The sequence below is a fragment of the Ranitomeya variabilis genome, chromosome 6 (assembly GCF_051348905.1).
Source record: "Ranitomeya variabilis isolate aRanVar5 chromosome 6, aRanVar5.hap1, whole genome shotgun sequence".
Classification (NCBI taxonomy): Eukaryota; Metazoa; Chordata; class Amphibia; order Anura; family Dendrobatidae; genus Ranitomeya; species Ranitomeya variabilis.
Window position 1 is genome coordinate 189,651,781 of NC_135237.1, and position 27,680 is coordinate 189,679,460.

The window sequence follows — 27,680 nt, forward strand, 5'->3', positions numbered from 1 at the left end:
ATGTGTGCACACTTTTTATATTAGCAGGACCTGTCTCTGTCATGTGATTTTGGGTCAGTTGATTATTGGCTGATGGTGGCTATATGAAGTCAAATGTTCATTCATTTGTAGCTCTGACAAAGATCTGTTAAGATCGAAACGCGTAGCTCGTTTCCTACCGTGCAATGGAGAGTAATTCAGTCTGTATTTTTAATATGGATTAATAAAGAATTGGAATTTTATTCTTGGGAGCTGGAACGAATCCTTTTTTCTTCTGAGTGGTGTCACCTGCAGTTTCTGTTTCTATACCCTAGCATTCGGCTCCTGCGGAAGGCACAGTGTCACCTTGGCCATGTCCTTGGCGCTCACCATCCCGTCACTTCCCCATCTCTTACCATGTGCCTTGCCCATTTTAAATTACAAATGATATATTCCTGTTGAGAAAACTCAAGATGGACTTCTTACGCTGCAGTATCAATATAAGTCTGGCTTTTTTATTTTGATGCACAACTGGCACAGTATAAATGCCATATAATATTTCACTGCTGAAAGAAATTTGCAGTATTACTATAGCAGGAAAATTTGCCTACCTCAGATGGATTTATAATACTGCAGGAGCAATAAAGTGATGCTATTGATCACCAAACAATTCTGGCTGTATGCTTTTGACGCACACTGCCACAGTAAAAATAGCGCATAATATTTCGCTGCTCAGAACAATTTTAAGGATTAAGAGCCCTGAGAAGGGCTTTTGGTATTAGTTGCAGCAGAAAGGAAGGAGGTGTAATTAATCCTATCCTAACCTACACTATCCCTTCCTCACAATATCTCCCTAAGTGCTAACTGCACAATGAATATTGATTATAATTAGCTCTAATAACAGCTTTTGTTGCAGATGAAAGAAATATAACTGTTGTTGTGTAATCTCTACCTAACCGCAGCTAAAATTCTCTCCCTGATGCACCTGCATTTCACCCTGATCTGCCTGTTTCCAGGTTACAGTGTGCCAAGCATGACGTCAAGGGTCTTATTTACACTCGGCAACTCTATGCGGTCAGCCAGTCACAGTAATGCCACAACCAAGATGGCTATGGTACCAAACATGTGGGGAGGAGACTCAAGCTTCCACTCAACCATTAAAAAAAATACTCGCCAAATAACGAGGATCTCAAGCACATCGATGCTCGAGCACACATCACTAGTTCCCACATCTGGTTTTTGGTCATGACACAATAACAGGTAAAGCAAAATTGTGGTAAAATTGATAGTGTCATACATTCTTCTTAGCGGCAAAAACGGTATTCTGTACAGGCACCCACAGGAAGGTTAATACTTACTCACCTGAATGAGATCTATAGTTTTGAACTAATTGGTACACTTGTTTTGGTCTCCGGACAATGTATTGCTTCTCACTTCCAGAATAACTTTTGTTTGCATAGTAGAATAAGGATCTTAGATCACTGAAGCGAAATGAAACGCCTTTCATTATGCTCTGTGCTGTGTCTCCAGTAAGAAACATGGAATTGGGATCATTAATGCATCGCATAAGCAAAAAGAGCTCTGCCTGTGTGAAGTCTTGAATCTCATCCCCATAGAGTTCATGGATAGACCATGGCAACTCTTCAAGCATTGAAAGTCTGCAAGATAAATTATACAGGACATCCTCTTCATCAAAATACCCATGCCGATGTTTTATATGTTCATATAAGCCAAACAGGCGATAGATTTCCTTCCGATCTCCTTGAAAGTTTGGTGCCCTTTTCCTCCCAAGTTTAATGTACTCTTGCTCAGTAAGTCTACCATGGGGGCAGCCTAACGCTTCAAATGATCCTTTCAAAAATGACTTGATCTCTTTCCAAACAAGAGCAGCATTGTACAAAGATTTTCCTTTTATCATTTTAGGCCATAAATCATTGGAAAATACCTCAAACGTCACAAAAATACGAGGGTCGGTCTCTTTTTGTTCACAGTTATTTTCTTCTTCCTCATGATCAGGGTCAGGCTCCACCTCATAGTCCTCATTCAACAAGTCTAGTACATCAATGGTATCCAAAGACCATCCTGCAATACTTCTTTTGAGACTCCCATCGTCATTCCTGGAAAAGAATGGGTCAGGCATGGATGCATCCAAAAGTAGCAGGAGATGCTGAGAAGTTATGAACAATGGATAGTTCTCATCTTGGATGTCTTGCAATTTGTACACATTAGGCTCAATTGGTTTATAATTGCTTGTTGCCTTCGTGGATTTGCTTAACTCAAGAAAATTTCTTTGTACTTCTTGACAAAGTACTTGGTTTTTGGTAATAAAAACTGGATGATAGTGTTCCAAATCCTGAGGATATTTCACTTCATCTAAAGATTCGTTTTCAGCATCCATACCCTCTGCTTCTGGAAGTGCCTGCTCCTCGTCTGTAGTATCAGACAATTCGGTTTCAGAATTCTCCTCATCATCTGTGTCTCCATCGTCAACATTTTCATTAAATGTTCTCTTTTGCCACGGCTGTTTTACTATCCATGGGCCAACTGATACAGCTTCTGTCCAGTAAGAGTGAAACTTCTTCCAGAGTCGATATAAGCAGCAAGTTGTTTTTCCCGTCCCACTTCTGCCAATTAATATGATGGTTTCCATGGGTTTAGGATTTAGATCAATCACCGCATACTCCAACTCACCGACTCTGAAGGGATACTCAACTCTGGAGTTCATATTACTCAGCACATTGAGCGCCATGTCTGTGCTAAAGCTGTGAAATTTCATGATATTATATTCGGTTTCCGCTGCACTGGCGGGGGGGAAGTAATCTGGCACATGTTCTATATCGCATTCAATTTCTGTATCTTCTATGAAATATTTTGGAATACGTTTTTGCACGTTTGAGGACATGACAACCTTAGTTATGCCCTTTAGTTTTTTTCGGAGTATGCAGGTTAAGCCTCTATTGTAAGCACTGCATATGCTTTCAATGGCATGACGAAGCTTGCCATGGTCAAGAACAATGTCCCATATCCGAATTATTTCTGTGTAAACCCTGCCTATTTTTACTGTTGACAGTTCAGTAGCCAGAATTTTTTCTGGCTCCTCACTACATCGAGGTGAAAAATCAATTGCAAGTTCCCACAACATCCTGGCTCCTGTGTCTAGTTTAACTTCGTAAAGCTTAATATTGCTCTTCAGTTTCAGCTGCTTTTGAAGGCTACGGGTCCATTCGCCATTTCCAAGCCTTTGAATCGAGACAATTATTTTATTTTTCATGTACTGTGGCACAGACTTGCATTCCAATTTCTTCAGGGCTTCAGGTGAACACTCAACTTCCCAGGTCATATTATTGAAGTCTATATTTGAAGGATCAATGTCATCTTCTAGAGGCTCAGCATCATCTTCAATACCATTAGACACTGTAAAATCATTTATGGCACATTCATTACTCTCCATCTCAGAGTCACTAGATAACCCATAAGGATTTACTGTAGCTCCATTTGCACAGTCCATAGGTGCCTCATTGATCTTATCTGCATTGTGTGGTACAGCAGCCAGTGGCTTTAAACTGTCAAAGACTGGATGCCCTTTGTTTGGTTCTGTACATCTTATTAACTCTCTGATGGCTTGAAGAAGGCTTTCTTTTGGAGTCATTGCTTTTTTAGTGTTTACTTCAGCTTGCTCAGGGAATTTATTGGTTGTGTGTTCGCTTTTCTCAAGCTGAGCATTTTGATCATTAATCATTGTTTTAGGCTGTGAGGGGGCAACACAGAGTGACTTTACATGGTTCTTTCGCTGTGCTGCATTTCCATTTGTCACTGTCTTATTAGGTTTGGGGACACAAGTTGGCTGATTTTGTTTGTACTTCTTTCTAGATTCATTCCAAGCAATAAAGCGCTGATCGGAATCTTTTATTTTGTATCTTGCAATTTTTCCTTCACGATTTTTTATTGTTAACTTAATGTCAAATCTTGCAATCACATCCATTACTTTACGATACTGTTTGACATTATTGCTCTTAAAAACCAAATGCATGACTGTGTCTCCATTTATGTCTTGAACATTTGGTTCCAGGTAAGAGTACTCATGAGGATCAGCAGAATACAAGTCCAAAAGGTATTTTGCCATCGATACACCATGATCACCTGGAAAAAAAAAAACACAAGATATTAAAGAACACAAAGAAATATGTCTTTAGTTAGCTCATGTAGCAAATATAATGCACAGTAATAAAAACATGAGTTTTTTCTTAGGTGGCTAATTACCTAAAACCTTTCTGATAAAGTACCACCAAATACTTTTGTAACCCCTTAAGACCAGTCTCACACATCAGGTAAATGCACAATATACTCGGATCAGAAGAAGCAGCCAAACCACCAAGTCGCCCAACCTGAGCTAACTGCCTCATAGCCAAATAGGAGGAAATTAGCTCTGGTCCGGAGACCTGGCATTCGGGTTGGGGCTTCAGATCCAAGCAGAGCTCGTGTTTCAGATGTATGAAACTGGCCCAAGGGTTTAAAAGGTATTTTGTGCTTGTCACAAAATTAGAAGATCATCAATTAGTTAATTATTTTAAGTTTTTCAATACAAAAAGTGAAATTCATACTATAGAGAGTTATTACAAAAAGTGATCAATTTCAAGTGTTTATTCCTGTTTATGTTGAGGATTATGGCTTACAGCAATTGAAAACCCAAAAGTCATTATCTAAAAAAATTAAAAAAAATTAACAAAAAACACCTGCAAAGGCTTCCTAAGTGTTTAAAAAGGTCCCTTAATTTGTTTCAGTAGGCTCCACAATCATGGGGAAGACTGCTGACTTGACAGATGTCCAGAAGACCGTCATTGACACACTCAACAAGGAGGCTAAGCCACAAAAGGTCATTGCTAAAGAAGCTGGCTGTTCCCAGAGTGCTGTATCCAAGCATATTAATAGAAAGTTGAGTGGTAAGAAAAAGTGTGGTAGAAAAAGGTGCACAAGCAACCGAGATAACCACAGCCTTGAAAGGATTGCTAAGAAAAGGCCATTCAAAAATTTGGGGGAGATTCACAAGGAGTGGACTGCTGCTGGAGTCATTGCTTCAAGATCCACCACACACAAACGTATCCAGTTTATAGGCTACAAGTGTCACATTCCTTGTGTCAAGCCATTCATAACCAATAGACAATGCCAGAAGCGTCTTACCTGGGCCAAGGAGAACTGGATGGTTGCTCAGTGGTCCAAGGTGTTGTTTTCAGATGAAACTAAATTTTGCATTTCATTTGGAAATCAAGGTCCCAGAGTCTGGAGGAAGAGTAGAGAGACACACAAACCAAGTGGCTTGAGGTCTAGTGTTAAGTTTCCACAATTAGTGATGGTTTGGGGAGCCATGTCATCTGCTGGTGTAGGTGCACGGTGTTTTATCAAGACCAAAGTCAGCACAGCCGTCTACCAAGAAATTTTAGAGCACTTCATGCTTCCCTCTGCGACAAGCTTTCTGGAGATGGAAATTTAATTCTCTAGCAGGACTTGGCACCTGTCCACACTGCCAAAAGTACCAATACCTGTTTTAAAAACAACAGTATCACTGTATTTGATTGGCCAGCAAACTCGCCTGACCTTAACCCCATAGAGAATCTATGGGGTATTGTCAAGAGGAAGATGAGAGACACCAGACCCAACAATGCAGAAGAACTGAAGGCTGCTATCAAAGCAACCTAGGCTTCCATAACACCTCAGAAGTGCCACGCCGCATTGATGCAGTAATTGATGCAAAAGGAGCCCCGACCAAGTATTGAATGCATTTACTGAACATACATTTCAGTAGTCCAACATTTTGGATTTTAAAATCATTTTTCAAGCTGGTGTTATAAAGTATTCTAATTTACTGAGATAATGACTTTTGGGTTTTCATTGGCTGTAAGCCATAATCATCAACATAAACAGAAATAAACACTTGAAATAGATCACTCTGTTTGTAATGACTCTATATAATACATGAATTTCACTTTTTGCATTGAAGAACTGAAATAAATTAACTTTTTGACGATATTCTAGTTTTGTAAGAAACACCTGTAGTTTAGCAGCAGGTCTTAAGGCTTCAATCACAAATCAGTATTTTTGCATCAGTATTTTTATGCCAAAACCAGAAGTATCTCCAAAATACAGAACAGGTGTCAATCTTTTATTTATAGTTTTTTCTGTAAGTTCCACTCCTGGCTTTGGCGTTCGAACACCAATATAAAAATACTCATGTGTGAATGAGGAATAAAAAGTCAGACTCCACAAGAAAGGTTCTCTAAATTCATTTAAGACATTTTTGCTAGGTTTGATATATGGCACTAAAAAAATAATAAAAAAAATATTATTGGATGATTCAACCTGATATGAACAATGTCATTGTTTATAAAATGATTTTATTTTATTTTTTTTAACTATCTGGTTATTTATTCAGAGATCAATGTCATATATTTAACACATTCCTATTTATTAATAAACAATGTGATGCTACGTGATGGACTCACCCTTTTTATTTAAAGCAATAGAAACTGCAGCATGCAGTGGTGTATCCCCTTTTGTGATTGATACACTTGTTGGATCTCCACCATTAGAGAGCAAGGAATACGCCAATTCAAAATCACTTTTGTCTAAGCATGCCTGGATTGGGTGTTTCGAGTTGGCCCCAATACCATTAGGAGAAACTACAGTGGAAAATAAAAAAAATAAAAAAATAGATAAATAAGTAGAAATTAGATGACTTTGGTAATATTTGATTCTTATTACAATGAATCCTTGATCAGAGCAATGATTTACAAAAACATGTCTACCAATGGAGAGGAAATAAACAACGAAATTCTGCTTGAGCAAGTTACATGCAAAAAACAAAACGCAGAATATAAATAGAGATGGGTGGACCCCTGGATGTTTGGGTCTGTCGAGTTGGCAGAACAGTAAAAAAAAAAGTTTTGGTTCGGGTACCAGAACAGTACCCCGACCCGAACCCCATTCACTTGAATGGGGAACCCGAACATCCAGTGTTTGCCACATTGTCATGGGCACGAAAGCGCAGCAAACACTGCCTCTGATATGCGGTAAAATCATTACCATCAGTCAGACTGCCACGTTTTTCACACTGTAAAATGCCTGCAGCTGTGAAAGGAGATACTGCTGCCATCAGCTTACGCCTGCTGCGGCTAACAACAGCGAGAGCAGGTGGCAGCTGATGGGAGTATTCATCAGCCGACACCTGCGCTCTAAATAAATAACACTGGTCAACACAAGAAAATCATCAGCAAAGGTAATATGTCTGTTTTATGGAGTTTGATGTGCTGATTAAAAAAAAATAGCTTAGTTTTGCATTATCACAAAGTTTTTGAGACAGAAGTATTTTTGTTATTACGTTATTTCTGAATTTTCAATGTATGTGGTTTTTCTTATGTTATTCCCATCTCTTTGCTTGTCTTACTAAATCTTTTAGTGAGTTTTATGGGAAGGAGTATTGACAGTGCAGTCAACCAATGACTGCTTCTTGGAAAGTCACATGTTATGGGGAGGAGCTAACTGTTATGAGGCAGTAAGATTTGAGTCAGTCAGAAAAGGATGGTGATGGCAGCAAGGATTGGTATGTGAGACTGACAGGAGACAGGCCTCTATAGGGATCTGAGTCCTGCCTCAGGGAGATAGAAGGGAAGGCAGCGGACAGCCACCATTGTGAGAGGATTTTCACTGCATTTCTAGGAGGGCAAGTCGCCTCAGAGAGAAGAAAACAGCTCAGCCACTGAGGTGTAACTGAGTGAGGGTCTCCACAGAGAGAACCTGAAAGCAGCCAATATCACACTGAGAAGCTGCCTGTCTGCAAAGTTCATCTGTAAGGAATAGGCTGACCCGTTTACCTCACAACTGTATATAGTTTTCTATCAGACTACCTCAAGTAAAATCAGTTCTAAATACAAGCTGCTTCTGTCACCTCTGGGGAAATATCTACATATAGTCGGTCGGCTCATCGCATTTTTTTTAAGTTTGTCACCACCATTAAACTGAACCAACTCTACTGTTTGATCTGATTTAAAGGAGAAAAATGCCCCGACAGTGTATCAATCATCCAAACAGATTCTGCTATATGTGTGGTTCTTATACCTCAAAAGGCGAAGTACATTCAATCACTCATGATATTAAAAAGATGTACAAGATGTACGTTAAGTGCCCACTTGGCGATCAAGACAAAAGCTGGGCCCCTCGTGATATGTTCAAGTTGTTAAAATGGTCTTCGTGACTGGCTGAATATGAAGAAAGTGGCTAAGCCATTTGCTGTTCCCATGATTTGGAGAGAACCCAAAAATCATAATGATGACTACTTTTGTTTTGTCAAACTGAAGGGTTTTTCTAGAAAGAACAAACATAAGATTAATTACCCTGAACTTGAATCTGCGATTAGGCCAGTTCTACATGATGGTACCAAGCCAGTTCATGTACCACCGTTGTCTGGATTGGATGAAAATGAACTAGAATATGAAGACTATGGAGCTGAAGCTACTGGCAAAGACATGGAGATCTCAAGTCAAGATGAGTATGTACCTGTTGGAGCAGACAAGCGGCAAGAACGCTTTACTCAACATGAATTAAATGCTCTCATCAGAGACCTTTCATTGTCAAAAGATAAAGCTGAACTTCTTGCATCTAGGTTGAAACAGAAGAATCTTCTTCATGATGATGTCAAAGTGTGTTATTACCGAAACAGAAGTAACACTTTAACACAATTTTTCACAGTTGATGGACCAAAGCTGCACCTGGCCAGGCGTCCATCTTCCCGAAGGCCACTGCAACATGGCAGCAATGGATGTGCGGGGGCCTCCGGGCTTTGACGAAATGTCACCGGCCCGGGGACAGCGCATGCTCAGATTCAGATCTCATCGCCGAGATTTGAATCTGAGCATGCGTCGCCCCGGCCTGGTGGCCATGTTCCCGGAGGCCTCCGCAACAAGGCAGCAATGGGATGTGTGGGGGCCTCTGGGCTTTGACGAAATGCCGGCGGAGCCCTCCACGGAGCACAGAGAGCCGCTGCCACTGCCCTGAATGCAGACCCCCTGCCCCGGAGCACAGCCCCCCTGCCCCAGCACAGAGCCCCTGCCACAGCATAGAGCCCCAGCACAGAGCCCCTGCCCAGCACAGAGCCCCTGCCCCAGCACAGAGCCCCTGCCCCAGCACAGAGCCCCTGCCCCAGCACAGAGCCACTGCCCCAGCACAGAGCCACTGCCCCAGCACAGAGCCACTGCCCCAGCTTGTAATGGGATTTCCCGGATGCCACCGCACCAGCCTGGACCACAGAACGACCCCTGTGACCACTCCTCCACTTGTGCCGATCCCTTCCCTGGTAAGCTGAATTCGGACTGTAAGACGGACTCCCATTTGGCACATTTTTTTCTGAAAATTTGGGGTGCGTCTTATGGTCCGATGAGTCTTATAGTCCGAAAAATACAGTATAAAGTTGGGATTGATTAAACACTTTGTGAAAGCCACGGCAAAGACAAATTCACAAGGGTTCTAGGGTTCTAATGCATTTCACAGAAATTCTCCAGCATTTCACCAGCGAAATTGAAGAAAGGGGTATTTGTTGGTCCTCAGCTTGCGAGAGATGATGTGTTTGAAGGAACTCTAAATGATAAGGAATTGAGATCTTGGAAAAGCTTCAAGTGCATCTGTGAAAACTTCTTAGGAAAACAAAAATCTCCAGAATATGTTGAAGATGCTGAGGAACTGCTAAATGCATACCAGTGTCTTGGATGTCGCTTGTCTCTGAAAATGCACTTTTTGCATTCACATTTAGATTTCTTCCCTCAAAATCTTGGGGATGTAAACGATGAACAAGGAGAGTGGTATCCCCAGGACATTAAAGTAATGGTACACCACTATCAGGGTTTTTGGAATCACTCAATGATGGCAGATTACTGTTGGATGTTATATAGAGACAATCCTGAAAAATAGTATCAATGACAGTCTAATGTTAAGCAGATTCTGCTCATATTTTGGTTTCTATTTTGCATGTGAAATTTTTTTGGTTCAATAAAAACGGTTTTGCAAGGTGAAGCATTTTTTTCTGATATGTAGATTATGGTTTTGTTAATGTTGCCAGTATATTTCCTATCTACATATATAAAGCTGAGTGTGTGTGTGTGTGACCACGCCCACTCCACATAGCCATGCCCACTGGTGACTGGAGAGCGGGTTTGCATAGGGAAAGTGCAGGATGCGGGTGGAGAGAGGAGCTGTGAGGGAGAGAGCGGGACACGGGTGGAGAGCGGGGCTGCGGAGGGATAGAGCAGGACGGCGCGTGGAAAGCGGGGCTGTGGAGGGAGAGAGCGGGGCTGAGGAGGGAGAGTGGGACACAGATGGAGAGTGGGACGGCACATGGAGAGCGGGGCTGTGGAGGAAGAGAGCGGGGCTGTGGAGGGAGAGAGCGGGGCTGTGGAGGGAGAGAGCGGGGCTGTGGAGGGAGAGAGCGGGGCTGTGGAGGGAGAGAGCGGGGCTGTGGAGGGAGAGAGCGGGGCTAAGGAGGGAGAGAGCGGGGCTGTGGAGGGAGAGAGCGGGGCTGTGGAGGGAGAGAGCGGGGCTGTGGAGGGAGAGAGCGGGGCTGTGGAGGGAGGGAGAGAGTGGGCTCCGGGTGGAGAGCTGCGCTGCTGAAGGAGAGAGTGAGGAGAGAGAGAAGGAGACAGGGGCTGCGGAGGGAGAGAGTGGGATGGCGAGTGGAGAGCGGGATGGCAAGTGGAGAGCGGGGCTGCGGAGGGAGAGAGTGGGACAGCCAGTGGAGAACGGGGCTGAGGAGGGGTAGAGTGGGATAGCCAGTGGAGACAGGGGCTGCTGAGGGAGAGCGTGGGGCTGTGGAGAATGTGGAATGGCGATTGGAGAGTGGGGCTGTGGAAGGAGAGAGCGTGACGGTGGATGGAGAGCTGGGTTGCGGAGGGAAACAGTGGGACTGCAGAGCGAAAGTGGGGCTGCTGAGGGAGAGAGCGGGACTGCCAGTGGAGACAGGAGAGCGGGAGTGGATGAAGAGCGGGGTTGCTAAGGGAGAATGCGGGACGGTGGGTGGAGAGCTGGGCTTTGGAGAGAGAAAGCGGAACTGCGAATGGAGAGCGGGGCTGTGGAGGGAGAGAGCGGGACGGCAATTAGTTACTATGCCCAGGCAACGCCGGACTCTTCAGCTAGTACTTGATAATAATGATGCTGCTCCATGGAAACTATTCATGCTACAGAAAAACTATATACATTTTTTAAATCAAGACAAAAACATGATTCAGAAAAGTACAAAGTCACCTGCGATGATTACAAAAAAATTTTTTTTGTAGACTTGTGTAATTAAAAAAAAAAATGGTGTTGGTTCCCCTGTATTTTTGATAACCAACCAGGCAAAACTGACAGCTGCGGGCTGCAACGCCCAGCTGTCTGCCTTAGGCCGGTTTCACATTTGCGGTTGTGTCCGCAGCGTTTCTTCCGCAATTATCCGCATGCGTTGTATTTTCCTATATTTAACATTAGGGACGCATGAGTCTGCGATCGGTTGCGTTTTGCCGCGTTTGCGTCTTTTCTTCCTCTGCGGTTTGGCGCGGTAAACACAACATGTAGTAATTTTAGAGGCGTCAATTTGCCGCCTAGAAACGTATGCGGTTGTTAGCGCAAGGAATGCGGCAAAAAAACGCATTACTATCTATGGGAACACATGCGTACACGTCTTTGCGTACGCATGCGTTTGATGCGCTTGCGTACTTCGGACTGCGCATGCCCGTTAAAGACACACCCTCCTGGAAATATCAAATGCATGCGCATAAAAAGCGCAAACACATGTAAAAACGCATGCAAACGCTGCGGTTTTTTTTTACCGTCATGCGTAAGCTGATGCAGATAAAAAACGCTGCGTTATCAGACGTTTGCATGCGTTTAAGCATGCGTTTGCAGATGATACGGTGCGGATTCTAACGCAAATGTGAAAGTAGCCTTAGCAAGGTTGGTTATCAAAAATAGAGGGGTACCCAAGCTGTTTTTTACTTAGAGTGCAGGCGCCGGCTGATGAATACTCCCATCAGCCGCTCCTGCTCTCCCTGTCATTAGCGGCAGCAGCTGTAGGCTGATGGGAGCAGTAGTCCCATCATCCAACGTCAGTGACCAGAGGGAAACTTTTTACCTCCGATCACAGCTGCGCGCTCACCATGGAACCACGGCTGTCTGACCAGCGGTAATTATTTTAACGCAAATCAGAGGCAGTGTTTGCCGCGCTGTCATGCACATGATAGCGAGAGAAACACCCGGTGTTCAGGAGCCGAACTCAAACAGTAACACAGACTTCCTGGTGAAGTTCGCATTTGGTGTTAGTGCCCAAACAGTAGGTGTTCAGTACGGATGCCGAATTTTACTGTTCGGGTTCACCCATCTCTATATATGACTCCAAGTTGTGGTTTCACATGTGCAATTTTTGGGGTATCACCTGACCGTGGAAAAGTTTTGTAGCAAGCTGTGGTGTTGTTTAGCCACTTCACTCCAATGACTTATCAGGCCACAACTTTAAAAGTTGTCTGGCATTAATAAAACTAGGCAAAGTAGAGCTGGTGCTATAAAATAATAATAAGAACTATTACCTGTTTATCAAATTCATTGCTGTGCCAGCTCTCCTGCAGGTATTTGCTTACTGTGCTGAGATGATGACATCATGACGTCACATGTCCAGCCAATCACTGGCCTCAGTCGTCAGCCGTGTAGTGAGTAAGTCATCGCCACAGCCAAGCAAACAAACACTGGCATGGAGCACAGAAAAGGCAATGCTACGGCTGCGAGGGATTTAACACTTAAAAAGTTATTCTAAAGTAGTCTTTCGAGCAGTAAACAACTTCACAGTCTACTTACTTAATGGTTTCTTTTATGGAGGGCACTCCTTGAGTGACAGTTCTGGCGAGTAGTAGTAGAGCTGTAGTATTAGAATTATAAAGCTCAGCACAAGTTCTGCTGTAATACTTTCAGCCATCAGTGGTTTGTTCTGAAGTCTATACTGTTATCACTATATGTAAATATACAGGTAACCAGGCAGTTGAACAAGACGACAGACACAACTCCTCTGTGGGTATAGATATCAGCTGCTGCTCCTCCACTTGCTGGAATAAACCAGCAGTGAATTTAATAGTAGAAAGGGATTAATCAACGCATTCAGAGTTGAACAAACTCCATCATCAGGAAAAAAACGCAATGACTTTTTCCTGATGAAAGAGTTTGCTCAACTCTGAAATACATCTTTTATTAAAAAAAAATTGTACTTTTCAATACTACCATCGCCATTAGAAACCCTTTATGACCAGCAGCACAGCAGATTTATATGTATATCCCTTTTAACTATTGCACACCAGAATGAAATCATAGTAAAAGCAAGTCAATTGCAAACTTGCTTATTTTCATGCTGTCCAACTAAACAAATTTAATAATATGAGTCTACCTCATTAAAGGGAATCTGTCACCACTTTTGAGCTATGTAACCTATTAATATCACATAGGTTATAGATTGCAGGCTCCCCTGCGCAGAAGCAACGTAAAACCAATGCCTATAGGAGGGTGGAACACTGAGGAGGAACAACGGCAGTGAGAATGCCAAGGTGCGAGACTACAGGACAGAAACCCGACGTTACAGGGACACAGTGACGCTGTGGGAGGCAATTACATATGAGATTGCGGTAGAAAAGTTAACTTCCAGGCAATGTCCTCCCCCGAGCCTGGAAGAGGTCATTTATATACAGTGATAAAAGATGATTTCTCAACAGCAAGGTATCTGATACGAGGCATACAGGGATGACTTTTTTTCTGTAACTTGTAGGCCCATATTAATAGTTTAGATAGGTCAAATGCTGTGACACACTCCCTATAAATAATGATTTATTAAAACTAATTTATACCACCCCAATCCCCACATCAAGGTTTATTTTTTTTGTAAAACATCACCTCTAAACTCTTATTGTGTCTAGAATACATGGTCAGAACTTTTTGCATCATATAACAGCCCTTAGGCTAAGTTCACATTAGGCGTTTTTGCAGCCTTTTTTAATGCTTTTTTATGCAAATTTTCAGCTGCGTTTAACAGCACCAGCAAAGTCTATGAGATGCACACAGCTTGTTTTTTTGTCAACAGGATCTTGTGCTTAGCATGGTTTTTGCACAATGGAGCATGTCACTTATTTCAGCGTTTTTCACTCATTGAAATGAATGGGTGGTGAAAAAAACGCTTAAAAAACTCACTAAAAACGCAGGTATCAGGTTTCGCTGTGTTTTTTGTGCCAAAACCTGATTCTATAGAATAGAACTTTTTTTTGAACACTAAACTTTAGCAGCATGCACGATAGACAATTCTAACGTGCCAAAACCACAGCAAGAGAAAACAATGAAAAAATTCAGAAAAAACGCCAAGTGTGAACTTACCCTAAATCTTAATTTTCAAACAATATGAATACAAGATGAATATATGTCTACATGTTCGAGAGCAACACTCATTTTAAAGTGAGAGAGGAGCATGAAAAGATTTACGTCCCATTTGTGTGTCTATTGAGGGGTAAAGAAGTGGGTTAGGAACCAGGAAAAGTTGAATCAAAAAGGTGGGGGATTGACAAAGCTGTGTATGACTTCTTTTATTAGTTTAGGACAATCCAAGTAGTTATAAAAAGTATAATGTCTGGCAAAGTTCCAAATTTACGTTTTAAGTAAAATTAGAATCTAATGTTCTTGGAAAAGAAGTAATATAAATGAACACCCCCCCAAAAAATAAATAAATAACCGTAAGAATAAATATATATATATATATATATATATATATATATATATATATATATATATATATATATATATATATATATACATATATATAATACAAACTTACCTCCTTGTTCTAAAAGTAACTTGATTAGCGGCAAACGGTACTCCGCTTCAAGACTTAGATTGTTTATTACGTGGAAAATATCAACCTTCGGAAGAGCACAACGCTGAATCAGTCCTTCTTGAGCAGATTTGCCATTGCCATCTCTAGTCAGAAGCAGTAAAACCACTTGCCACCGTTGTTCCAATATTAACTGTGTGATGAGGCATTCAGCAACAGAGTCTGAGATGTCGCATTTAACGTCAGATGGGATTTCTAGAACAGAGAATTCCGTTAGACATTCAAAGAAGAAATTATATGAGCAAACTATACAGAATAAACAGAATATTAAGAAGGCCACACTTAGAATGGACAGTCTCAGGATGGTGTAAAGGATTATAACAGATAATAGGAGACCTGCAGGCAGTCATCATGCGGACGCAGTCCATTTTAGTGGCATAACATAACACATTTATAAGGCTGGAAAAGTCCCAAGTCCCTCCAGCTCAGTCCATTCTCCAACATTTCAGTCTTTCTGTTCTTACAGTAGAGATCTTATTGTCTAGACGTAGTGGGTATCCTCTAGATAAACCCCGGATATTACTTGACCATGACAGACTTTTATATTGCCCTTTGATATAATTGTTAGCCTGCGTCTCTTTACTGATGGGTGCATCACACTAGGTTTAGAGCTCAGCTTTCCCACAATAATGATGCAAGTGTTTTCTGCAGATGACATACCATTTTTTTTTAATTTTTTTTAGTCTTATGCATTGGCTAGTACTATTATTTGGAGCAGATAATGCGGTTTTCATATGTATTAATGGATTTCACTTTTTTTATTTAGGGTAGGTTCATAAATGCAGGGGTCTTTGGATTGTTTTCAGTATCAGGGATATGTGAAATGCAAACCCTAAAAAATGTGCAGTAGCAGCACGGTGCTTACCATCTAACTAACACCATAACTAAACAGACAGTGCATACCTATGAGATGCAATTGTACAAATTGTGAGGCAGTGACTGGTGTTACATGTAGAGGTCGCTGTATGTTCCCCCCAGGATGCAAACAGAGGCGAATTGAGGCCATGGGAGTACATTGCAGTCACAGGCGTAGCTTTTGTTCCGCATTGGAATCACAGCAAGTGTTAGTCCTGGACAAGCTTTTTGTCCACGGCAGACTTAAGAAAACCTGCTGGGCTTTTCCGTTTCACTCCTAGCCTGGCTTTCCATGTGGCTGAAGGCCACAGATTCCAGTTAAAAAACCCTGCAGTACAGGGTTTGGGTGTGTCAGGTTCAGTGTCAGTCTGGTGTTTGCTAGAGTGGAAAGCAGTCAGCTCTGCAGAGCTCTGTGTGAGACAACACAGGTAAGCGGAGCCAAACAGCCAAGGGAGCTGGAGGGCCTGGCACCCATAGCGTACATGGCGGTGCAGTCGCCTATGGCAACTGGTATCAGAGGTGGCTGGTGTGTTTATTGGCTGCAAACTGGAGGATATAGTTCTCGGCTGCGATCCAGAGGATATTGTGTACTCTGTAGTGCTCTGAATTGAACATTAACACGGCGGTGCTGTCGCCCACGCCAACCGGTTACAAAGGTGGACTGGCGTGTTCATTGGCTGCAATCCAGAGGATAAGTTTCCCGGCTGCAATCCGGAGGATATCGTGTGCTGTGTACTTTATGTGAGCTGAACATTAAAGAGACACTTTGCTTTGAACTTTGCTGGGTCACTGCCTCAACACTGCATAGGGTGCTACCGCTGGACTACAAAATGTAATGTTTTAATTTAAAAAAATATTTTTTAGTGGTATAAAACATGAAAAATAATGAATGAAACCTAGTGTGGTGCTAGTTCACATTATGACTGCAGTAAATGTGGGCTGGATCTGCTCACATGTGTGTTATATCACTCCTCCTCCCCCCTCTTGGACAAAATGTTAGGGGAGGGTAAAGTTTAGGGTCACAGTGCAGAGATGTTTTGTTGGTGACTGTAAAGCCATACCGAGATGTGGACAGCGTCACTGAATATGGCTGGCAGCGCCCATTCTCATAGTTGGCGCTGCAATGCTCAGAAGACTGTCACACAATAGCTTTCAAAAACTACACATCAGCTAATCTGCTTCAAACCAATTAGCATTCAAGTTTGTACAGCTTGGATTTGGAAAACATGCCACAAATGATGTGGTCACAATACTTGACTAATAATTCAGCACACAGTGTAGAGACAAACACCCTAATTCCAGCGATATGCCACTTACTGGGACGTTGCTGCAGTTTTGATAAAATCACTGTTTTATTAAGTGGAGATTAGCACTAGAGGACTACTAAACCTGCTGCCATGTAGTTGAACCCCGCCCCCACCACTGTTTGAAATCTTTCTGCCTATGCACTGTGTACACAGGGAGCTGCCAATCAGTGGTGTGAGCAGAGTTATACAGAGCTCAGATTTCAGAGTACTACAAAATCTACAGCATACAAAATGGCTACTTTATCAAAATTACAGCAAGCAGCACAGTTAAGTGATATACTGCTCAAATCAGGATCTCTACTCCTACGTCACGATGCGCATAGATGTGGTAGCAAAAACCTGTTGACAGATTCCGTTAAATAAAACATTAAGTTGCAGCACAAATATAGGTGAGTGCATAGCCTAGCAGGGCTGTGGAGTCTGTAAGTCAAACCTCAGACTCAAGTACGACATAAATGACTCCTATTTAAGTGATAAATTTACTGTGGTTAACCCCTTTACCCCCAAGGGTGGTTTGCACATTAATGACCGGGCCAATTTTTACAATTTTGACCACTGTCCCTTTATGAGTTTATAACTCTGGAACGCTTCAACGGATCTTGGCGATTCTGACACTGTTTTCTCGTGACATATTGTACTTCATGATAGTGGTTAAAATTTCTTCGATATAACTTGCGTTTATTTGTGAAAAAAATGGAAATTTGGCGAAAATTTCGCAATTTTCCAACTTTGAATTTTTATGCCCTTAAATCACAGAGATATGTCACACAAAATACTTAATAGGTAACATTTCCCACATGTCTACTTTACATCAGCACAATTTAGGAACCAACATTTTTTTTTTGTTAGGGAGTTATAAGGGTTAAAAGTTGACCAGCAATTTCTCATTTTTACAACACCATTTTTTTTAGGGACCACATCTCATTTGAAGTCATTTTGAGGGGTCTATATGATAGAAAATACCCAAGTGTGACACCATTCTAAAAACTGCACCCCTCAAGGTGCTCAAAACCACATTCAAGAAATGTATTAACCCTTCAGGTATTTCACAGGAATTTTTGGAATGTTTAAATAAAAATTAACATTTAAATTTTTTTTTTTTTTTTTTTTTTTTTTTTACACAAAATTTATTTCAGCTCCAATTTGTTTTATTTTACCAAGGGCAACCGGAGAAAATGGACCCCAAAAGTTGTTGTTCAATTTGTCCTGAGTTCGCAGATACCCCATATGTGGGGGTAAACTACTGTTTGGGCGCATGGCAGAGCTCGGAAGGGAAGGAGCGCCATTTGACTTTTCAATGCAAAATTGACTGGAATTGAGATGGAACGCCATGTTGCGTTTGGAGAGCCCCTGATGTGCCTAAACATTGATACCCCCCACAAGTGACACCATTTTGGAAAGTAGACCCCCTAAGGAACTTATCTAGATGTGTTTTGAGAGCTTTGATCCCTCAAGTGTTTCACTACAGGTTATAACGCAGAGCCGTGAAAATAAAAATTCTTTTTTTTCTTCAAAAAAAATATTTTTTAGCCTCCAGTTTTGTATTTTCACAAGGGTAACAGGATAAATTGGACCCCAAAACTTGTTGTCCAATTTGTCCTGAGTACGCTGATACCCCATATGTGGGGGGGAACCACTGTTTGGGCGCATGGCAGAGCTCGGGAGGGAAGGAGTGCCATTTGGAATGCAGACTTAGATGGATTGGTTTGCAGGCGTCACGTTGCATTTGCAGAGCCCCTGATGTACCCAAACAGTAGAAACCCCCAAAAGTGACCCCATATTGGAAACTAGACCTCCCAAGGAACTTATCTAGATGTGTTGTGAGAACTTTGAACCCCCAGGTGTTTCACTACAGTTTACAACGCAGAGCTGTGAAAATAAACAATTTTTTTTTTCCCACAAAAATTATTTTTAGCCCCCCCAAATTTATATTTTCCCAAGGGTAACAAGAGAACTTGGACCCCAAAAGTTGTTGTCCAATTTGTCCCGAGTACGCTGATGCCCCATATGTTGGGGTAAACCCCTGTTTGGGCGCACGGTAAAGCTCGGAAGGGAAGGAGCACTGTTTTACTTTTTCAATGCAGAATTGGCTGGAATTGAGATCGGACGCCATGTCGCGTTTGGAGAGACCCTGATGTGCCTAAACAGTGGAAACTCCCCAATTCTAACTGAAACCCTAATCCAAACACACCCCTAACCCTAATCCCAATGGTAACCCTAACCACACCCCTAACCCTGACACACCCCTAACTCTAATCCCAACCGTAAATGTAATCCAAACCCTAACCCTAACTTTAGCCCCAACCCTAACCCTAACTTTAGCCCCAACCCTAACCCTAACTTTAGCTCCAACCCTAGCCCCAACCCTAACCCTAACCCTAGCCCTAAACCTAGTCCTAACCCTAGCCCTAACCCTAACGGGAAAATGGAAATAAATAAATTTTTTTAATTTTATTATTTTTCCCTAACTAAGGGGGTGATGAAGGGGGGTTTGATTTACTTTTATAGCATTTTTTATAGCGGATTTTTATGATTGGCAGTCGTCACACACTAAAAGACCCTTTTTATAGCAAAAAAGTTTTTGCGTCTCCACATTTTGAGAGCTATAATTTTTCCATATTTTGGTCCACAGAGTCATGTGAGGTCTTGTTTTTTGCGGGACGAGTTGACGTTTTTATTGGTAACATTTTCGGACATGTGACAGTTTTTGATCGCTTTTTATTCCGATTTTTGTGAGGCAGAATGACCAAAAACCAGCTATTCATGAATTTCTTTTGGGGGAGGCGTTTATACCGTACCACGTTTGGTAAAATTGATAAAGCAGTTTTATTCTTCGGGTCAGTACGATTACAGTGATACCTCATTTATATCTTTTTTTATGTTTTGGCGCTTTTATACGATAAAAACTATTTTATAGAATAAATAATTATTTTGGCATCGCTTTATTCTGAGGACTATAACATTTTTATTTTTTCATTGATGACGCTGTATGGCGGCTCGTTTTTTGCGGGATATGATGACGTTTTCAGCGGTACCATGGTTATTTATATCCGTCTTTTTGATCGCGTGTTATTCCACTTTTTGTTCGGCGGTATGATAATAAAGCGTTGCTTTTTGCCTCGGTTTTTTTTTTCCCCCTACGGTGTTCACTGAAGGGGTTAACTAGTGATATAGTTTTATAAGTGGGGTCGTTACGGATGCTGTTATGATCCGGTGACTTTGGAGCCGCATGAACTTTCTCTGGAGTAGGTGGAAACTGTACTGACCGCAAAACCTGAACTAACACCGCAACTAGAAGTAGCCGTGGGGTGTGCCTAACAAACCCTAGACACCTCGACACAGCCGGAGGACTAAATACCCCTATAGATGGAAATAGGAATACTACCTTGCCTCAGAGCAGAACCCCAAATAGGCAGCCCCCCACGAATATTGACTGTGAGTAGGAGAGGAAAGACACACGCAGGCAGAAAACAGGATTCAGCAAAAGAGGCCACTCTAGCTAAATAGGGAAAGATAGGACAGAATACTAAGCGGTCAGTATTAAAACCCTTCCAAAAATATCCACAGCAGATAATACAAAAAGTTCCACAATCTAACTAAAGACATGGAATGTATATCTGCCACTCCAGAGAATCCAACAAGACTGAGAAAATACTGACACAATCAAAGCTGGACAAAAAAAACACACTGAATAGCAAAGAATTATTAAGCACACAGCATGTGTGCCACAGAAACCAAAACCAGACACTTATCTTTGCTGATTTGGCAGAAGGCAGAAGGAACCAAACCAGGACCAAAACCTCCCAACAACCATGGATAACTGGCAAGGACTAAAGAATCCTGCATGCCTAAATACCCCAGTCAGAACTACAATCAGCAGATACACCTGACCAGGACTGCAACTCAGGGACAACTGCATTACCACCAACAACCACCGGAGGGTGTCCAAAAGCAGAATTCACAACAGGACGCGGCGATACTAAATATGTGTACTTTTATTGTTTTATTTTTTTTTATTTAGATAAAGAAATGTATTTATAAGAATAATATATGTATATTTTTTATTTATTTAGGAATTTTTAATTTTTTTTTACTTATGTGGACATTTTTTTTTTTACTTTTTTACTTTGTCCCAGGGGGAGGCATCACAGATCGGTGATCTGACAGTTTGCACAGCACTCTGTCAGATCACCGATCTGACTTACAGCGCTCCTGGCTTACCAGCGCCTGCACTGAGCAGGCACTCGGTAAGCCACCTCCCTCCCTGCAGGACCCGGATGCCGCGGCCATCTTGGATCCGGGCACCTGCAGCGAGGAGGAAGAAAGAGACCCTCGCAGCAACGCGATCACATCGCGTTGCTCCGGGGGTCTCAGGGAAGGACGCAGGGAGCCCCCTCCCTGCGCGATGCTTCCCTGTACCGCCGGCACACCGCGATCATGTTTGATCGCGGTGTGCCGGGGGTTAATGTGCCGGGGCGGTCCGTAACCGCTCCTGGCACATAGTGCCGGATGTCAGCTGTGATAATCAGCTGACACCCGACCGAGATCGGGCGCGCTCCCCCGTGAGCGCCGCCGATCGCGCTGGACGTACTATCCCGTCGGTGGTCATACAGGCCCACCCCACCTCGACAGGATAGTACGTCCAATGTCAGAAAGATGTTAAATGGTAAAAACGGGCTTTTCATCACCATTGTGATACAACTAGCTGTACTACCCGGCTTCAGCTGGGTTAATAACTGCTGTTAGTAAAATAGAATGTGTTAACAAAAATTTATTCTGCACACAAAAACCACAAAACAAATAGATAGAAATGTAATTATTAAAAGGCAAAAACTAAGCTAATAGAAGTATTTCATTACATATATTTCATATATATTATTCGAGAGCCTTTTGATAAACGAGATTCTTAGTTTTTCCTTCAGGTGCAAAGACGAACAGATTTTTGGCTGTTCCAACTCTTGAACAGGCAACATAAAGTTGACCATGAGAAAAGCATGGAGATTGTAATTGGCTCTTGAGGAAGCAGCTCTTCTTCTCTTATCTGCAAGCCTCGCTTCCCAATCTTCAGAAAGTTCATTGGCTCTTGAGGAAGCATTTCTTGTTCTCTTGTCTGCAAGCCTCGCTTCCCTCTCCTCAGAAAGTTCATTGGCCCTTGAGGACGCAGCTCGTTTTCATGTCTGCAAGCCTCGCTTCCCTCTCCTCAGAAAGTTCATTGACCCTTGAGGAAGCAGCTCTTGTTCTCTTGTCTGCAAACCTCGCTTCCCTCTGCTCAGAAAATTCATTGGCTCTTGAGGAAGCAGCTGCTGTTCTCATGTGTGTCAGCTGTTGTGAATTCCATTCTGGAGCTCCCTCCTGTGGTTGCTAATGGTATTTTTGTGAGTTCTGCCCTTGGGCTCCCTCTGGTGGTTTCGAGTGGAACTGCTGCTCCATTAGGTAGCTGTAGCAGCTGCCATCACTGATCGCATTGCCTGGGTTTGTTATTTAAACCTGCTCTGGGCTTTAGTTCATGCCAGCTGTCAATGTCTTAGGTTGGATTTTGTTCTCTCCTTGGATTTCTCATTTGGCCTGTCCTTCTCAGCAAAAGATAAGTTCTGCTAGTTCTTGTTCGTCCATTTGCTTTGGACATTATTGCTTTGTAAATATGTCTTTTTTTTGTCCAGCTTGTCACTATGTGATATTCAGGCTAGCTGGAAGCTCTGGGAAGCAGATTTGCCCCTCCACACCGTGAGTCGGTGTGGAGTTCATTTTTTGTAAACTCTGCGTGGATTTTTGTAGTTTTTAATACTGACCGCACAGTATCCTTTTCTCTCTGTCTATCAAGTTTAGTATTGGCCTCCTTTGCTGAAAACTGATTTCATTTCTGTGTATGTCATTTCCCTCTCCACTCACAGCCAATATTTGTGGGGGGCTGTCTTTCCTTTTGGGGTTTTCTCTGAGGCAAGATAGCTTTCTATTTCCTTCTTTAGGGGTAGTTAATTCTTAGGCTGTGAAGAGGTGTCTAGGGAGAGTCAGGAACATCCCACGGCTATTACTAGTGTTGTTGTTAGGATTAGGGATTGCGGTCAGTAGAGATACCACCTTCTCAGAGCTCGTCCCATGTTGCGTTTTAGCCACCAGGTCATATCGGTGTGGCCTCTTAACCACCAGGTCATAACAGTCAGCCTTGTTTCTTGGTCTTCACATTTTTCATTGGCCCATAATGCTGCTTTTCTTTTCGCATCAGCTGACATTAGTGCCATGGAATTCCTTTTCTTATGAGGCATTATTGTGGTAATAATAGTCTGTAACTGGCAGTTTCTATATCCTCTCACATAGAGGTAATGTGACTGACATCAGCCTTTCCACCAACACACCCTAACTAACATGCTATTACCTCACACAAGCTTTGTTATATTGAGAATGTCGTTTGTTGCCTATATTAACCCCTTCATGACCGTGGGATTTTCCGTTTTTCCGTATTCGTTTTTCACTCCCCTCCTTCCCAGAGCCATAACTTTTTTATTTTTCCGTCAATTTGGCCATGTGAGGGCTTATTTTTTGCGGGACGAGTTGTACTTTTGAACGACATCATTGGTTTTACCATGTCGTGTACTAGAAAAAGGGAAAAAAATTCCAAGTGCGGTGAAATTGCAAAAAAAGTGCAATCCCACACTTGTTTTTTGTTTGGCTTTTTTGCTAGGTTCACTAAATGCTAAAACTGACCTGCCATTGTGATTCTCCAGGTCATTACGAGTTCATAGACACCTAACATGACTAGGTTGTTTTTTACCTAAGTGGTGAAAAAAAATTCCAAACTTTGCAAAAAAATAAATAAATAAAATTGCGCCATTTTCCGATACCCGTAGCGTCTCCATTTTTCGTGATCTGGGGTCGGGTGAGGGCTTATTTTTTGCGTGCCGAGCTGGCATTTTTAATGATAGCATTTTGGTGCAGATACGTTCTTTTGATCGCCCGTTATTGCATTTTAATGCAATGTCGTGGCGACCAAAAAAACGTAAATCTGGCGTTTCGATTTTTTTTTTCATTACGCCGTTTAGCGATCAGGTTAATGCTTTTTTTTTATTGATAGATCGGGCGATTCTGAACGCGGCGATACCAAATATGTGTAGGTTGGGGGTTTTTTTTATTGATTTATTTTGATTGGGGCGAAAGGGGGGTGATTTAAACTTTTATATTTTTTTTATTTTTTTCACATTTTTTTTTACTTTTTTTTTTAACTTTTACCATGCTTCTATAGCCTCCATGGGAGGCTAGAAGCAGGCACAGCCCGATCGGCTCTGCTACATAACAGCGATCATCAGATCGCTGTTATGTAGCTAAAATGCAGGTGTGCTGTGAGCGCCGACCACAGGGGGGCGCTCACAGCCACCGGCGATCAGTAACCATAGAGGTCTCCAGGACCTCTATGGTTACCTTCCTGACGCATCGCCGACCCCCGATCATGTGACGGGGGTCGGCGATGCGCTCATATCCGGCCGCACGGCCGGATGCGGTAGTTAAATGCCGCTGTCTGAGTTTGACAGCGGCATTTAACTAGTTAATAGCGGCGGGTGATCGCGATTTCACCCGCCGCTATTGCGCGCACATGTCAGCTGTAAAAAACAGCTGACATGTCGCGACTTTGATGTGCGCTCACCGCCGGAGCGCACATCAAAGCGGGGGTCCCGACATGTGACGTACTATCCCGTCACATGTCGGGAAGGGGTTAACCAATCAGAGCTCAAATTAATTAACTGTAGCAAAAAAGAAACTGAGCTGTGATTGGTTGCTATTGGCAGCCTGATAAATCCCAGCCAACAGGAAGCCCTCCCCCCTGGCAGTATATATTAGCTCACACATACACATAATAGACAGGTCATGTGACTGACAGCTGCCATATCTCCTATATGGTATATTTGTTGCTCCTGTAGTTTGTCTGCTTATTAATCAGATTTTTATTTTTGAAGGATAATACCAGACTTGTGTGTATTTTAGGGCGAGTTTCATGTGTCAAGTTGTGTGTGTTGAGTTGTGTGTGGCGACATGCATGTAGCGACTTTTGTAAGATGAGTTTTGTGTGGTGACATGCGTGTAACAACTTTTTGTGTGTCGAGTTGCATGTGACAGGTTAGTGTAGCAAGTTGTGTGCAGCAGGTTTTGCGCGTGGTGAGTTTTATGTGTGGTGCTTTTTTTGAGTATGTGCCAGTTTTGTGTGAGGCAACTTTTGCATGTGTTGCAACTTTTGTGCATGTGGCAATTTTTCCGCGTGTGCAAGTTTTGCGTGTGGCGAATTTTCCATGAGGTGAGTTTTGCACGTGTGGCGAGTTTTGCGTGAGCCTAGTTTTGCATGTGGCAAGTTTTTCATGTGGCGAATTTTGCGCGTGGCGAATTTTGCGCGTGGCGAGTTTTGAGTAGCGACTTTTGTGTTTCGACTTTTATGTGGCGAGGTTGGTGTATGTGTGGTGAAATGAGTGCTGAGGGTGATATGTGTTCAAGCACGTGGTAGTGTGTGGCGCATTTTGTGTGTGTGTTCATATCCCTGTGTGTGGTGAGTATCCCATGTCGGGGCCCCACCTTAGCAACTGTACGGTATATACTCTTTGGCGCCATCGCTCTCTTTCTTTAAGTCCCCCTTGTTCACATCTGGCAGCTGTCAATTTGCCTCCAACACTTATCCTTTCACTTTTTCCCCATTATGTAGATAGGGGCAAAATTGTGTGGTGAATTGGAACGCGCGGGGTTAAGATTTCGCCTCACAACATAGCCTATGACGCTCTCGGGGTCCAGACGTGTGTCTGTGCAAAATTGTGTGGCTGTAGCTGCGACTGTGCAGGTGCCCATCCCGGACATACACACATACACACACACACACACACACACACACATTCAGCTTTATATATTAGATAATCAAGTCATTTAGATAGAATATAAAATACATTTATTGGAATATGACTTTAGAACACAAAAAAACAGTAAATAAGCAAAACATTATGCAGTAAGTGGGGAAAAAACAGTTTACACCATAAATCGTACTGAATAGCATTTGTGCAGTCTCTGAATTTGTTCTGAGACATAGTATCACCTCCATCAGATCCTCCTCCATAGATGTCCTCACATCTGACCTCATTATTTTAACCCCTTCATGACCCAGCCTATTTTGACCTTAATGACCTAGCCGTTTTTTTGCTATTCTGACCAGTGTCCCTTTATGAGGTAATAACTCAGGAACGTTTCAACGGATCCTAGCGGTTCTGAGAGTGTTTTTTTGTGACATATTGGGCTTCATGTCAGTGGTAAATTTAGGTCGATAATTTTTGAGTTGATTTGTGAAAAAAATGGAAATTTGGCCAAAATTTAGAAAATTTCGCGATTTTCAAATTTTTAATTTTTATTCTGTTAAACGAGAGTTATGTGACACAAAATAGTTAATAAATAACATTTCCCACATGTCTACTTTACATCAGCACAATTTTGGATACAAAATTTTTTTTTTTTTGCTAGTAAGTTATAAGGGTTAAAATTTGACCAGCGATTTCTCATTTTTACAACGAAATTTACAAAACCATTTTTTTAGGGACCACCTCACATTTGAAGTCAGTTTGAGGGGTCTATATAGCTGAAAATACCCAAAAGTGACACCATTCTAAAAACTGCACCCCTCAAGGTGCTCAAAACTACATTCGAGAAGTTTATTAACCCTTCAGGTGCCTCACAGCATTAGAAGCAACATGGAAGGAAAAAATGAACATTTAACTTTTTAGTCACAAAAATTATCTTTTAGCAACAATTTTTTTATTTTCCCAAGGGTAAAAAGAGAAACTGGACCCCAAAAGTTATTGCACAATTTGTCCTGAGTACGCCGATACCCCACATGTGGGGGGAACCACTGTTTGGGCGCACGACAGGGCTCGGAAGGGAAGGAGCCCATTTGACTTTTTCAATGAAAAATTGGCTCCAATCTTTAGCGGACACCATGTCGCGTTTGGAGAGCCCCTGTGTGCCTAAACATTGGAGCTCCCCAACAAGTGACCCCATTTTGGAAACTAGACCTCCCAAGGAACTAAACTAGATGTGTGGTGAGCACTTTGAACCCCCAAGTGCTTCACAGAAGTTTATAACGCAGAGCCATGAAAATAAAAAATAATTTTTCTTTTCTCAAAAATGATTTTTTTAGCCCACAATTTTTTATTTTCCCAAGGGTAACAGGAGAAATTGGACCCCAAACGTTGTTGTCCAGTTTCTTTTGAGTACGCTGATACCCCATATGTGGGGGTAAACCACTGTTTGGGCACACGTCGGGGTTCGGAAGGGAAGTAGTGACATTTTGAAATGCAGACTTTGATGGAATGCTCTGCGGGCATCACATTCCATTTGCAGAGCCCCTGATGTGCCTAAACAGTAGAAACCCCCCACAAGTGACCCCATTTTGGAAACTCGACCTCCCAGTGAACTAATCTAGATGTGTGGTGAGCACTTTGAACCCCCAAGTGCTTCACAGAAGTTTACAACGCAGAGCCGTGAAAATAAAAAATCATTTTTCCTTCCTCAAAAATGATGATTTAGCAAGCAATTTTTTATTTTCGCAAGGGTAACAGGAGAAATTGGACCCCAAAAGTTGTTGCCCAGTTTTTCCTGAGTATGCTGGTACCCCATTA

The 27,680-nt window shown here is 42.3% G+C and overlaps 1 protein-coding gene across 2 annotated transcripts in view; it reads right to left on the reverse strand.

Annotated features, from left to right (window-relative positions):
• Positions 1 to 27,680, reverse strand: part of TRANK1 (tetratricopeptide repeat and ankyrin repeat containing 1) — a 216,858-nt gene that overhangs the window by 47,046 nt on the left and 142,132 nt on the right. For both annotated transcript variants that reach the window (XM_077269326.1, XM_077269327.1), the window contains exons 11-13: positions 14,828 to 15,079; positions 6,456 to 6,632; positions 1,321 to 4,098 (exon numbers count right to left, since the gene is read on the reverse strand). In XM_077269326.1, coding sequence (XP_077125441.1) covers positions 1,321 to 4,098; positions 6,456 to 6,632; positions 14,828 to 15,079 — 3,207 coding nt within the window. The remainder of the gene's footprint in view (positions 1 to 1,320; positions 4,099 to 6,455; positions 6,633 to 14,827; positions 15,080 to 27,680) is intronic.